The sequence below is a fragment of the Delphinus delphis genome, chromosome 10 (assembly GCF_949987515.2).
Source record: "Delphinus delphis chromosome 10, mDelDel1.2, whole genome shotgun sequence".
Taxonomy (NCBI): domain Eukaryota; kingdom Metazoa; phylum Chordata; class Mammalia; order Artiodactyla; family Delphinidae; genus Delphinus; species Delphinus delphis.
In genome coordinates, this window is record NC_082692.2 from 1898726 (window position 1) to 1913635 (window position 14910).

Genomic DNA, 14910 nt, shown 5'->3' on the forward strand with positions numbered 1-14910 from the left:
AGTTTTTTCCTTCCTCTTTATTCTTTCCTATAACTCTGACATTCCTTCTCCATAAAGAATATACTCTAGAATTGTTTTTGAGTCTGCTGGTGGTGAACTCTCAGTTTTTGTTTGTCTGAAAAAATCTTGAGGGATATTTTTACTGGGTGTGGAATAATTCTAGGTTGGCAGGGTTTTCTGGTGTTATTTTCCCCAACATATTAAAAGAATCATTCTGTGATCTTCTGGCTTTCATCATTTCTGTTGATACATGCGTTATCTTTCTAACCACTGCTCCTGTGATGGTACTTTGTCCTTTTCCTTTGGTTGTTTTATGTTTTCTGATCATCTCTTAGTCTTTGGATTTCTGCTGTTTTCACTGGATGCATCTAGAGATGTGTTTCTCTGTAGTACCCTGCTTGGGGCTCGAGCTGGACTTGGAGAATCTGTGAATTGATGTCGTATCAGTTTGGAACCCTCATGTTGATTGTTAGCTCTTTGACCATTATTCTGCCCCACGCTGTCTCTTTTTTTCTCTTTTCCTGTGGAGTGTCTTCTTACTGACTCATTGGAGTTTTTTATCTTCCCTTTTGTATTTTTCCATCCTTTCGTCTTTCTGGATTTTATTTATTTTTTCTTTCCGGAAGAAATTATGATTTCTCCTGACCATGACAATTCAGTTTCTCTCTTTTGCTATATCTAATTTGCTAATAAATCTTATCTATTTAGTTCTTCATCCATTACTGTCTATTTGAGCCCTGGAATTTCTATTTCATTTTTATTCAAAGATGGCAGTGTCTCTTTTAGGTTTCCAGTTTTCTGCTGAAATGTTTAACCTTGTCTTTTGTCATCTTGATCATAGAAAACCGTGTTGTTTTATAATTTGTGTGTGATGATTCTAATATTTGGAGCCCCCAGTACTTCTGTTTCTGTTATCTGGGGGTTTTTTTTTGGCGGGGGGACTGTTTTTTTGCTTTTTATCTTTTTTTGCTGGTTTTAATATACATTGTCATGGCTCTTCACCCATTCAGTTATCTTTGATTGTATGCTGGGTGTTGTATAAGAAAAGCTGATTATAAAAAATAATTTGAGGTTTATGGGTAATCTTTCCCCAGAGATGATTTTTGTTTGCTTCTGCCATATGCCTCTGGGTTTTAGCAAACCAGGATGAATGTAATCCAATTCTAGGGGCTGGAATTTTCCAGGCTGTCCGACAACTTATAGCAGGGCTGCATTCCGAGACGGTTCACTCATACCTGTAGGGTGTCAAACGAAAGCACAGGAAGTGTAACGGGGCCCCTGCTCCTGACAGATCCAAACTCAGCCTGCCTAGCCTAGAACATTGCCAGAATCCCTGCTTCACACCTCATTTATCTCTTTTGGATCGGGAAATGCACATGGGGCAAAAGTGATTTCCAACTGCACCCGTTTCTCCTGGATCTTGGCCCAGTAATTTGTGATGATCATGTCAACCTTCCTCCTATGGGCTGATGCTAATTTTGTTTGGTTGCTTTTTCAGTTGGTCTTAAGAGGTTTGAGTTACCTACTTCACCATTATGAGAAGCAGACGTTTTCCACGTAAAGTATGAACTGGGGGACTTCCCTGGTGGCCCAGTGGTTTGGCCTCCGCACGCTCACGGCTGAGGGCCCAGGTTCAATCCCTGCGTGGAGAGCCAAGATTCCATTTGCCGCATGCAGGGAGGCCAAAAAAAAGAAAGAAAGAAAGAATTGCATCTAGTCTCTGCTCTTGAATTTACTAGTTTTTCTGATTTCAACAACTGACTGGTAATCCATGGGCCTCTTCCCTCAAATACAAGGAGGATTGAGCAGATGGGCTTGGAGCCCATGTAACTCGATTAACACGATTTAATCTAAATCACTGAGTAGATTTTAGGATGAGGAGGGCTTCCCTGGTGGCGCAGTGGTTGAGAGTCCGCCTGCCGATGCAGGGGACACAGGTTCGTGCCCCGGTCCGGGAAGATCCCACGTGCCGCGGAGCGGCTGGGCCCGTGAGCCATGGCCGCTGAGCCTGCGCGTCCGGAGCCTGTGCTCCACAACGGGAGAGGCCACAGCAGTGAGAGGCCCGCGTACCACAAACAAAACAAACAACAACAAAAAAAGCGTAGCAGAAGGCAGTGACTGTGGCTTTTCTTGTTGTCCCTGTAGCTAAAACGACCTGGGACATGGCAGGTGCTAGTAAGTATCTTAAGGAAAAAAGAAGGAAGAAATGCTTTGCCAACATGAGATTTGCTGAAATTTTGTTTTGTGCTGTGGAGTCACTCCCTATCAGGACAGACGTGATCGCTGGTCAGGCCAAGAACCCCGTTTTGCAGTCTTGGCTTGTCTGAGATCAGGGAGAAACAAGAAGACGACTGAGGTCAGTCTGGTCTGCAGCATCTTAGGAAACTTTATTAACCAGCCCACCAGCTTTATGGGAGCACAGAGGTGCAGCATTTCACGCCCCCTTCCAAGGAGTGCATTAACGAAGGGTTATATTAATCAGAGTGCAGCCTCACCCCATCTCCCACCACAGCGTTGCATAAAGCCGTACCATTACCATAAAAACCTGTACCATACTATGGACGTCAAGAGCCTTTATCAGAAAACACGGCAGAAGCCGGTTAACAATGAGATCTCTGCGCCACCTCTTCGCTTAATAGTATCTCCTACGACATTTTTCTTTTTGTCATTTCTTGGCATCTTTCATGGTGAGACACCTACTGCTTGATTCCTTGTGATCCCACACCAACTCATATCAGGAAGGAAAAGGGAGAACAGAAAAAAAGGAGGGGTTAGGTTATCACCAGGTGGCTCTTTGATAGTTTGACACCTGGAGGGCTGTAATGGGATACAAATTCTGCAGAACACAGGCTCAGAGACATTGCCAAGGCAAGTCTGTCTTCATAACGCAGACCCTTAACTGCTGCGCTCTGCGGTATTTCAATTGAATATCTGTTTTTAAGCCGCCTTTCAACAATCAGGGTATCTCTATATTACGGCTTCCAAAGGTCTATCTATAAAACAGATGACAGAGTGACCGTGTTCCCCCTGGCTCTCAGGAAAGTATAGCAACTTCATAGATTTCTACGTTGTCAAGAATCTACACATCTGATTTTTTCTTTGCTTTTTTAACTTGATGCATTCAAAAGAAATCACTGGATATTTTTAGCATAAAAAAAGAAGAGGGCTTCCCTGGTGGCGCAGTGGTTGGGGGTCCGCCTGCCAATGCAGGGGACGTGGGTTCGTGCCCCGGTCCGGGAAGATCCCACATGCCGGGGAGCGGCTGGGCCCGTGAGCCATGGCCGCTGAGCCTGCGCGTCCGGAGCCTATGCTCTGCAACAGGAGAGGCCGCAACAGCGAGAGGCCCGCGTACCGCAGAAAAAAAAAACAAAGAAGAACAGATACCCATGCCAAGTTAATGGGTGTAACCAGCCAACAGGACTGAGCTTACAAAGGAGATTAAAGATTCATTTTTGGATAGTAGTTATACTGGTAAAGATCTATGAAAATGGTCACCATTGAAAGGGCAGGTAAAATGCTCCAAGCCTGACCTTGTATTTCTAGTCTCTATGGGGAGGAAAGTCTGCCGAGGAACAGGATGTTAGTGGACGGATTGTGCCGAATGAAGAAAATGAACGGGTGGTCGGCGGTGAAATACTCCTCTGTCAACAGCATGCAGTAGTTGACGGCGACCGAGGTGGCAGCCGCCGCCTCTGTGCCCTCCTCGTTCACCTCCACGAAGGACTTGTGGACCACCTTCGATACAGAGAGGCCTCCGGCTCCTGATATGCCGGACAGGTCAGCCTTGCTACTGAAGAGATCCTGCATACCCAGGGAGGCCAGCAGAGTGCTGAGCTCGTAGCTCTCCTCCAGCTTAAACCTGGGCAGCTGGACATTGACCTCAAGGAGATGCAGATTCTCGGGTCTGGTCCACTCACGCAGCTTTTCCAAAGTCAGCTGTTGCTCAATCTGGATTCGGAATGGGCAAAAACAAGAGCTGAAATCATTTTATAGAAGGAAGTTATGAAGCATTGTTTGAATGAACGGGCTCCCTAGCTTACTTCATGTTTTGTACCAACACAGATTCCATTTGGAGCATTTCATTTCTTTCTGGCTATTGGTGATAATGAACAGAGCTGCGTTCCCAGCCACCAAGGGCCCATCCACCCAGGACTCACCAGGCCCCTGCCACATGGGTCACGGGCCGTCCTGGCTAAAATTGCCCTAATTGGTCGCGTGATGCAAGAGGGTGCTTTAAAGCTTTCTTCCATTATTTCATTCTGTTTATTCTGAACCCCAGTGATCACTGTGTTTATCTGGGAACCTCACACAGCGGAAGTTATCTCTGATAGATGTAGCCCATTGGTAAACACAGAAATGGCCCTAGTTCCTCATCTAAAATGGGATAACAGTAGCACATACTTGGAGCGCTGTAAGTGCTGAATGAGTCACCCTACACAAGTGCTGTGTAAGGTCAGCTACTGTCATTACTATTATCACTGCTACTGCACTGGAACAGACGCACATTCCACTTTTCTACTGGTGCTGGTCATTCCAGACTTTCTTTTTGATAATCAGGAACGGACAAGTATGCAAATACAATTGAAAGAAGGAACACAGTGGTTTTAACTTATGCTCTAGAGCTGCAAATGGCTAATATTAAACGCCATCCAACAGCAAGTTTGGTCAGGGATGGGGGAGGGGAAAAGCACACAACAGGCCAGAGACACTGAAGCAAAACCTCACTCTTCACAGTTTTGCCTCTTCCTGGCCCTGGCAAGAGACACCATTGCCTTTAAATTACAATAAGAGAAACCGCAGACAAAGTTCAGGTTAGGCAGCGGGCTTCTCTCTCAGGCTAACGGGCCACGTGGATCTTTTCCTGTCATGTAGCAGTTGGACATTTAATGCACAACCTACGTGAACTGGGGTGACAATGACCAGATTTTACAGCACATGGCGAAACTATAATGGTCGAGGGTTTTTAATTTTAAAAAACTGTTTTAATGAAACAGTCCCCATTTATGGCACGGGCCTCCAAAGCTCATCTAAGGGAGTCTCCACGAGCTGCCCCTGGCCAGCGTTCCACTCGGTCTGTACCTTAGATGTTCCCGCCACGTTGTGCACCGATAGTAGCTGAACATTTAAATGTGGGCCTTCCATAAAAAGGAACGAAACTGAGTTATCTGTAATGAGGTGCATGGACCTAGAGTCTGTCATACAGAGTGAAGTAAGTCAGAGAAAAACAGATACCGTATGCTAAGGCATATGTATGGAATCTAAAAAAGCGGTACTGATGAACCTAGGGGCAGGCCAGGAACAAAGACGCAGACCTACTAGAGAAGAGACCTGAGGACTCGGGGAGGGGGAAGGGTAAGCTGGGATGAAGTGAGAGACTGGCATTGGTAGCGTGGCATATACGCTACCGAACGTAAACTAGATAGCTAGTGGGAAGCAGCTGCATAGCACGGGGAGATCAGCTCGGTGCTTTGTGACCACGTAGAGGGGTGGGATAGGGAGGGTGGAAGGGAGACACAAGAGGGAGGAGATACGGGGATATATGTATACGTATAGCTGATTCACTTTGTTATACAGCAGCAACTAACACAACAATGTGAAGCAATTATACTGCAATAAAGATATTAAAAAACGTACAATAAAAAAAATAAAATAAAATTATATGCACAGGAAAAAAAAAGTTCTCATCACAAGAAAAAAAATTGTAACTGTGTGGTGATGGATGTTAACTAGACTTATTATGGTAACCCTTTCACATCATATGCAGTTATAGAATCATTATGTTGTACTCCTGAAACTAACATAATGTTACATGTCATTATACCTCGATAATAAAAGTCTCTATAAACATAAATAAATAAATGTGGAGCTTCGCACTGGCACACGTGGATGGGCTACTTTACAAAGGAGTGACGGGAAACTGGGAAGGAACACCGGGTCACCTCACTACACAAAGAACAAGCCCCTATACCCGACACACACACACACACACACACACACACACACACACACACACAGGGTCCGCGCATCACCCGGGGTGGGGAGGCGCACCTTCCTCAGCCCCGTGGACTCGTCCAGGATGTCATCCGGCAGCAGGATGACCATGCTGAGGTCCTCTCCCTCGTAGGGCAGTTCCAGCACCCGGCACTTAAGGTCCTTGATGTAGCCAAGCGGAAACCTCTTCTTCTGATACATCATTTTCACTAGTTTTGTGTCTTTCTAGACAATGAAGACACAGGTCACTAACACAGTTGTCAGCGTGGCTTTAGAGCACACAGTCTTCTAGAAGGTCACCTGCCCTCACCTTATTCAGTCTGAAAGCTGCATCTTCTGTGGCCTCCATCATGAATTTCTCCTGCCAGTTTCCCTTGAAATAGATGGCATTCACCAGCACCAGCTTAGTCATGCTATCAACCCCACCTGAGGCCAACAGCTCTGGAATTTTCCCTAAAAAGACAAAGTTAGCTTTTTAAAAATCCACCTATCAGAATTCCACATTTGAACTGACCTTTGCTTAGCAATGAAATGCCACTCAAATTCTTCCTTCTATTTAATTTCCTTTAACATGGTACTAAGTCAGCCAAGCCCCCGGGGTGCTTCTACTTTAAATAAACCAGCTCGAGGGGCAGATCAGGGGGACACAATCTGCCCCCAAAGGGCCGATGCTTCAAAACAAGTCAATTGTTTAAAGGCTAAAACCAGGAAAACTCTTCTTTTCTGGAACGTGGGATAAGTAGTGGCCTCATTTTGTGACTGGCCATTCTTTTTCAGGAAAAGAACAATTTCTTAACCAAAATGTTTTGTCACTAATAAATAGCTCCCTTCTTCAAATCTTCCAAGTTAGATGCCTGACTCTCACAGGAAAGCTTTTAACAAATATCCAAAAGGTAGGACAGTTCCTCCCCTGAAACACAGGCCCCACTCATGACGTGGCATGGCCGTGACAGTCCCTGATGGAAGGAACACAGGTGTCCTGTGGGTGCCTCAACCATTCCGTGACTACGACAGTAACACAAACCAGAAAGAGAGCCTGAGGAGACGCAGCCCCACCTCCCGACCCTGGTGTCTTAGACAAGATGTTGGCGAAAAGTATTTATGGCCACAGCGGCTTGTAAACATTGATTCACAAGATTTTCATCTCTTTCAGTCTTCGTTCAATGTTAGTTTCCATTTTAAAATGTAGTTTGGGGAACTTATGGGTAGAAAACATTTAGCATCTTCAGTTAAATCATGTTTACATTTCCACTTTGAGGAATTCCTACATTTGAAAGCTCTCTGGGGACATCCCCCCGTGGTGCAGTGGTTAAGAATCCGCCTGCCAATGCAGGGAATAAGGGTTCGAGCCCTGGTCCGGAAAGATCACACATGCCACGGAGCAACTAAGCCCGTGCGCCACAACTACTGAGCTCGCCCGCCTAGAGCCCGTGCTCTGCAACAAGAGAAGCCACCGCAATGAGAAGCCCACGCACCTCAACGAAGAGTAGCCCCCACTCACCTCAAGTAGAGAAAGCCTGCGCGCAGCAACGAAGACCCAACGCAGCCAAAAATAAATATATAAAATAAACAAATTTATTTAAAACGGAAGGAAGGAAGGAAAGAAAGAAAAAAGAAAGGAAGGAAGGAAAGAAGGAAGAAAGAAGAAAGGAAGGCCTGGCCCTGTCTGGCCCTGGGCAGTTGGGCAGTGCAAGGTGGACCCCAGGGTCAGGCTGAGGGGCTAGGGAAGGGGAGAGGGAGTCACCTGCGAGGGGCAGGCGGGTGGACGAAAGGAAGCATCAGTGTGTACGACCAGGGCTGCCCTCACTCACCTTCCGTCTGCCCTTTGACCCACTCGTTTATGGTCTTCCTTGCGTCTTCGGCGGCCTGCAGAAAATCCACACTGGCCAGTTCAGCACCGTACATTTTCTGAGTTGAAGCTAAGAACTCCTGTTTAAGGAAAAAAAAAAGGAAATGTGAGTAACTCCTACTCCATACAGAAATGGTTTTGTAAAATCCTGAAAAGCAACAGAAATTGTCCCAAAAGGCATATTTCATTGTAACAAAAAAAATTCTAACCCTTCTACATTTTTTACTATAGTGAAAAACACACAGCATTCAACTGACGACCTTAAGCACTTTTAAGTGTACAGTTGAGTAGTTTCAGTGTTGTATAAAATTTACCAACTCCTGGGGACTTCCCTGGCGCTCCCGTGGTTAAGACTCTGTGCTTCCACTGCAGGGGGCAGGGGTTCAATCCCTGGTCAGGGAACTAAGATCCCACATGCCACGCGGCACAGCCCAAATAAAATAAAACAAAATTTACCAATTCTTTTCTACCCCATGACTAACATTTTCATAAACAAGCAAATACTGATTGTACTTGAAAGTGAATCATGGAATTCACTCTTGCTTTAGCAAAACAGCCAGGGTCAATCTTTTCACTGTGGAGACTAGAAAATGAAATCACATCCATTTCCGGGAAAACTGTCTGTCGTGTTTTCATTCTGGATGATTTTGCTGAATGTTTATAAAACTTAAAGCTGACTTCTGTGACTTGATTTTGTTGGAAAAGAGTCTGCATTGTCTAGTGAGTTTTGGAACACGAAGAGCAAAGTACTTACAGGGAGGAAATCATAGCTTTTCTCTCCATATAACCTGTTAGCAAGTTTCAGAATGTAGGGAGCTCCATGTTTGTTGATATCAGCATTCAAACTCTGAAATCCCGAATGAATCTCCTCAACCTCTTTGAAATAGAGAGCCTAAAAGAAAGAACACATTATTTCTATAACCATTTCTTTTGAAATTATAAGCTGGTTCCTTGGCATTTGCTTCCATCAAATCAAATTAATATTACTAATTATTGATGATCCCCAGCCATCTTCATATTCCATTTTTCATTGGAGAACAAGTAATAGAAAATCCAAAATGTATCGCTTGGTGAAACATAATAAGGACATTGGAAACTGTTTTCCCATCCCTTTTTTGGTATAATTAGAGTTCCACAAATAGGAGTGGTTAACAAGCTAAATATTTACACAAGTCTGCTTTTTTCCCCAAAATCAGAAGTGGTAAGTTCATATGTATATTCTATACAAATATAATTTTACTGAAAGTTCTCAGAAATAAACAGTAAAGGTAAGAATCATCAGCTATGTAAGAACACAGAGATGGTACAGATTGAGAGGTTTTTATTTCTTTTCCTTGCAGTACTGGCATCAGTAACTCACTTACTTAAAAATAATTTCCTTAAACTTAACATGGGGCAAAGTTTAATTCCCATATATCAGTTACATCTAGAGGCCCCTTATGGTTTTATGAGGCCTGGGCTGGTTCCTTGCTTTTAAGGCACAAGGAAGAACCGCCACCGTGTACAAAGGCCACTTACTCACTGAGATGTGGAATGTGCGTGGGGGTGCTGTGACGGATCTCTTTACTGGAAACGGGGGTAAAAACTTAAGACTGTTCTTTTCTGAGCTTATAAGGTACCTGGAAAGCCTCAAAACACAAGCTCAGCTTACCTTGCAGGGGACGACTAACAATGACTAGTACCGGGGTTCTTTTTAAAGTGGATTTTTAAAAACTTTCAAACGCTTTTGTATCTGCAGTGATGAAAAAGGTTGGTTTTTCCTAAAGTACAGAAATAGAAGCTTTGCAGCTGGAACAGGCCCATAAACGTGAATCCGGGCTGGACCTTCCCTGGCTCTAAGTGCAGCGCAATCTGTGACCCGTGTGTTAGAAAGACCTTCACTTTCACCCCTCTTTTCAAGGAAAGCCAGAGTTCCCCACTCAGCATAAAGCACGCCCCGCACACAGGTGCCCTCCACACCCACCAAGGACAGGCAGGACCCTCAGCATCCCCGCCCCCTCTCCCTGCAGGGTCCTACTGCTCACACGGGAACGGGGGTCACAGCCCACCAGGGCACACCTGGTGCCAGGCCCAGGGGTAGGAACACGGACTCACAGGCTCTCGTGTCCCCTTGACTTCTCGACTAGGTGTCATTATGCTCAAAAGTATCAAGACACAGCCGACATTACGGGAGTCGCTGAGCATCACAGGCAAAGCGGAAACTGGACAGTCCTGGGCGGGGGAGGGCGTGGCTTACAGGAAAGCCCTGCAGACTCCTTGCGGGAACGGAAGCAGCGCACGGCAGGGTGTTGTCCCCTTTCTTCCTGCTCCGTCCTCAGTCCCACTAAAAGCAGAGCCTGGCACATCGCAGGTGCTCAGTAAAGACTGGGTCATGAATGACAGCCTGCATCCCAGTGGATTTTTCCTGGGGCTTTTTCTGAAAGTCTGACTTCATGAAGTATAATGTATAATATAACACACAATGCTGAACACCGAAATACAGTTTTGTACAAACGCGCTGCAAGAGCTCAAAGGCACAACTTTCTGGTACGGTCTGTGCGGTAGGCACCAGCTGGGAGCGCTAGTTTCTGCTCACCTTGGACATCTGCGCTGCGGTATTGCCTCTGGTCCCCAGAAAGACCATGGCCAGCGCTGATGAAATGCTGAAGGGGGAGATGAAGATGTTGCCGGCAGGATCGCTCTTGTTCAGGGCGCGGAACAGGTCCAAGGCGAAGCGGGTGTTTGCCGCGCTCAACTGCTCCATGGTGAGGCTGCAACACAGAGCAGAGCCCTGAGCTGCCCCCTGCCACACCAGCCAATCGGCAACGCCACTTCCCCATCTCCTCCTCAACTCACGCCAGCCACCTTGAAATACCCTGCAACGAACTTGTACTTTCTCTCTCCCTCTCTGTCTCTCTCTGTCTCTCTCTCGCGGAGGGCAAGAACACTCCATGTGCACTACTGTGGGAGCTTGGGGCGACTGGCCAAGGCTTCAGCAGTGACACGGGATCAGGACTCCGTGTCCTAAAGGGCCCTGGCCGTGCAGACAGGTGCATCTGGGCCCTTCCCTACCACACGTGGGAGCGCACACTTCCCACCCTCCGTTCAAGTCTCTGATTCATTTGAGCCATGAATCCACTGCCCACTTTTACCTGAAAAAGAATGTTTCTATTAGAAAGTCATAGCTACCTGCTACTCATTAAAGCAAATTCCCGCAAAAGAGACAGAAGTATCCTCGTTTTTGAGGTTCACTTGCTGGTGTTTAGAGAGGTCCCCAGTCTCACAGCTGGTGAAGGATCTGAGAGTGGGAAGCCAACACAGGCCCCGGGGTCAGGTAGGGCAGCCCGACAAGGAGAAGGTGACAAGTATCCTCTGTCACTCCCGCGGGCACGGAGGGGCTGCAGGTGAAGCACCTGGCCTTGCGCTCAGCTCAGCCAAGCACTCTCCCCACCTGACCTCGACTCTCAGCCCACATACAATCGAGCAAGAGGAACAGTCGTGCTGGCTGCCCAGCGTGTAAGTGCTAAGTTGAATTATTACTGTTGCTGCTGATAAATAATCTCTAGGATCGCACTGGCCTCCCTTCCCTGCCTCCAGCCGCAGAAAGGAGAAGCCGCTCCGCCGGGGCTGCCTGGAAACCCTCACAGAGAGAGAAACATTCAGGACTCCGGCTTCGGCTTCCGCTTCCGCCTTCAGGCCCCAGGGAACGACCTCCGTCTGCCGCAGGCCGCCCGGTTTGGTCTCCCGGGACGCAGCGCCGGGGACTCCGGGTGGGGCGCAGGGCAGGTGGCGGTAACCACCGGACTCAGGGACCCCGCGAGGCGCACGGCGGGGCGGGGTGCCCATCGGACGCGGGGACCCCGCGGGGCGCACGACGGGGCGCGGTGACCACCGGACGCGGGCACCCCGCGGAGCGCACGGCGGCGCGGGGTGACCACCGGACGCGGGACCCCGAGGGGTGCTCGCGGATCGGAGCCTCTCCCGCCCGGCCCAGATCGCTACCCGGCCTTACCCGCTGCTGGGCTGTCTGGGCGAGGTGCGTGGTCTGGGCAGAGCGCAGAGCGCGGCCCTTATAGGCAGAAGGGAGTGTCCCCGGAAGGCGGGGCGGCGCGGGTGGGCGGGGCACAGGGCGGGCCAGCGCGGCTCCAGGCAGCGCGCTCCTGGGGGCCCAGCACCTCTCTGAGTTCCAGGCAAACTCAGCTCTCCGGAAAGGACCTGATGGGCTATTTCCTACTAAGGTGTGAATGACTGAGATGACAAGGTGCCGGCTCTTAGAGGGCAAACCAGCCTCTTTGGAATCTTATCCAAACACTCCAAACTCCGGCTTACTGGGGGCTGAGGGTGTGTGTGTGAGGAGGGGCCTCTAGGGTGAGATAGAATCAGTTCCAAACAGCATCCTTGATGTCTCTGTCCCTCAGGAAGCCATGAGTCCAGCCCCAAGACTCCCCTGGCAAGTGATGAGCCCAGCAGGCTGGGTCAACGCACATACCGAGGCACACCATGAGATCGCCCATCCGTGCGAATAAAGTATCTCTCACCCATTATACTAAAATGTAAACTGACCACTTTTTCCCCTATACGTAATGTTAAAGTAGAATGACTATCGATGAAGAAGAAAAGCAGTAGCTGTTTCTGTGAGGTCTTTTCTTCCCCCCTTTAAATGCCTGCATATGGAATGTCATCAAAATTGATAGTACTTGAGGGTATGTAATAATTCTGCATTCTTGAAACTTCTCCCGTGCTTTTTTGCAAATCTCAGCATGAAAAGCGGAAAAAGGAAAACTCCTATTTTTAAATTAGTATGGCTAATACAATGTAAATGGATTTGTAGATCTTTTTGACTCTGAGAATTTGTTTATAAGGGCCAGAGAAGACCCAGTAATGAGAGATAAAAATACTCTCTATAGTTTTTTTAAACTATATCTTAATAACTAAGATTGTAGAGTGCTTCAGAGCTGATTGGAATAAAGAAACCAACATTTATTGAAAGCCAGTCATAGTTAAGTTGAGTGGTTTGATAAAACCGCTAACGTCTCCACCATGTCTCAGAGAGCTAGAGACCCCTCATCAGCTTCTAGCAAGAGGGCTGTGTGAGGAAGCCGAGAGAAAGAGGCTGCGCTGTAAAGCTGTTAAATTAAAATCCCAGACACGTAAACCAAGGAAACACGGGTTCTGAATTTTCTTTTCTGCTCCTGACATTTTGTATTTGTACTCACCTGGAGTTAGTAACCTGAGTCAAATATGAAATAAAACCACTTCCTAAGTCAATACATGTACTGTATAAGGTTCGGACAGAAGGGACTTTATCCACCAATCGCCCATCAATCCGCGTGCTGTGCAAGGTCGAGGCAGAGTAACCACTCTGTGCACTCTTGCAGCTTCAGAGTGTAAACGGCCCCTGACCGAGGTCACACAGAGATTCTCGGACATGCAGGATGGCACGGCCCGTGTGGGCAATGTTGGGCATATCTGCTCAGCTCGAAGGTGTGGTACCCTGGCTAGATCAGCGATTTCGTCGCCTGGGACAAACCCAACCGAATGAATGCACGTGAGGGCGGGCGCCCAGAGACATGCGCGAGCATGTTCATCACAGCGGGATTTGAGTCAGGTCCAAGCAGAAGAATGGAGAAATCATACAGCAGAACAGCGTACAACAGCAGAAATGAACAAACCGCGGCAACGCACAGCAACTTGGCTGCATCTCCAAGCGCACCGTGAAAGGAAATCGCGCACGCGGCGGTGTGAGTTACAGAGTTCAGAAGCGCAGAACCAGCCCGTGGGGTTAGAGGTCAGGAGAGAAGGGGACCCTTGGGAGGAAGGCGGATTGCGCTGACTACATTGTCCTTGATGCTTGGCATCTGGGGCCTTGATCCTGGAGAGACTGCGGGCCCAGGGCCGGCGGGTTCCCAGAGATGGGGAACGACTCCGCTGCAAGCGCACCTTGACACACAAACCAAGCAGCTCAGTGCCCTCACTCTCAATTCCCCCCTTCATCAAAGTCCCACCGGCCCTAACCCACCCCAGCACCAGGCAGCTAGAGCCCACCCGCGCAGCCCGAGCCCAAACTATGCAGTCCACCTCCAAGCTTACCTAGTGCACCTGCCGTGTCCTGCCTGTTCCTTCCTGCAAAAGCCCAAATAAAGGCCCCGGTAAAGGCCCCACCACCTCTGCACTCTCCTCCTCTGCTTGCTGGCCCACTTGGGTGCTTCCCAGGTCCCACGCAATGTGGTGTGTCATCGTGTGCCTCCTGTCGCTGGAGATCTGTGCCTATAAACCTCCTTCATGACACTCACGTCCACGTCAGTTGCCTTGGGAGGCCGGATTAGAGCAAATCCCCAGTTCATTCTTAACACAAGGGCTGTGAGTGGGAGTGGCTTGGGCAGAGGAGGGCTTCTGGGAGGCTGCCTACCTGCCATGTCTTGACGGGTGGTCACGCAGGGGTATGGATTTGGGGATAATGCACTGACTTGTACACATAACTTGTGTGCTTTGCTGCGTGTATGTTATACTTTAACAGAAATCAGTACAAAGTAGCAAGAAAACACACTGAACATCGGTAATCATTTCCTGTCTTTCCCCTCCCACCCCTACCCTCCGACCAGGATTAGTCAGCTTGAAGCTGGTCGGGGCCCTCTGCCACCCAGCATCTCCACTCCCCTAACTGTGCTGGGTGTGCCCGAGGGATTCAGAGGACCTAGTGAGCCCCTGCCCTTCCTGTTCTCCTACACCCAGCCACACTCAAACCCCCAAGTCCAAGTAAGAAGCGTCCTGTCTACTCTCTCATGTGGGGACACGTCAGTCCTTGGTTCAAGGCGCCCAATGGCAAAGGTGGTGCCGAATAAATGTTTCAAAGATCCACAGGTAGGTTCGTAGAATCCATGGCAAGGAGAAAACGCCAGACCGGCACCAACAGATGTTTGAGAACTAATCGTCCTTCTGTTACTGACCTCAAGGGTAATTGTATTGTGGTTAGGGAACATGATCTCTATATTACTTCAATGGTGAGAAGTGTTTTGACACTTGCTTAATGACCCAGTATATGGTCAATTTGTGTAAATACCCCTTGTGTTCAGATACATCCTAAATCCATT

The 14910-nt window shown here is 48.0% G+C and overlaps 1 protein-coding gene across 1 annotated transcript; it reads right to left on the reverse strand.

Annotated features, from left to right (window-relative positions):
* Positions 1-2343: 2343 nt before the first annotated feature.
* On the reverse strand, positions 2344-11900 carry LOC132432878 (leukocyte elastase inhibitor-like). The gene is made up of 7 exons (XM_060023741.1): positions 11832-11900; positions 10416-10590; positions 8595-8732; positions 7803-7920; positions 6302-6444; positions 6049-6216; positions 2344-3948 (listed from the first exon to the last, which is right to left on the reverse strand). The coding sequence occupies exons 2-7, from the start codon at positions 10581-10583 to the stop codon at positions 3547-3549; spliced, it is 1137 nt and encodes a 378-aa protein (XP_059879724.1). The 5' UTR covers positions 10584-10590; positions 11832-11900; the 3' UTR covers positions 2344-3546.
* Between the last annotated feature and the right edge of the window lie 3010 nt (positions 11901-14910).

Excerpts from the sequence above, each read along its gene's own strand:
- LOC132432878 (XM_060023741.1), bottom strand. The coding sequence starts at position 10,583 with ATGGAGCAGTTGAGCGCGGCAAACACCCGCTTCGCCTTGGACCTGTTC. Across the intron at positions 7,921-8,594 it reads AAAGCTATGATTTCCTCCCT|GAGTTCTTAGCTTCAACTCA; the intron begins GTAAGTACTTTG and ends TTCCTTAAACAG. Across the intron at positions 3,949-6,048 it reads AGTCCACGGGGCTGAGGAAG|ATTGAGCAACAGCTGACTTT; the intron begins GTGCGCCTCCCC and ends TTCCGAATCCAG.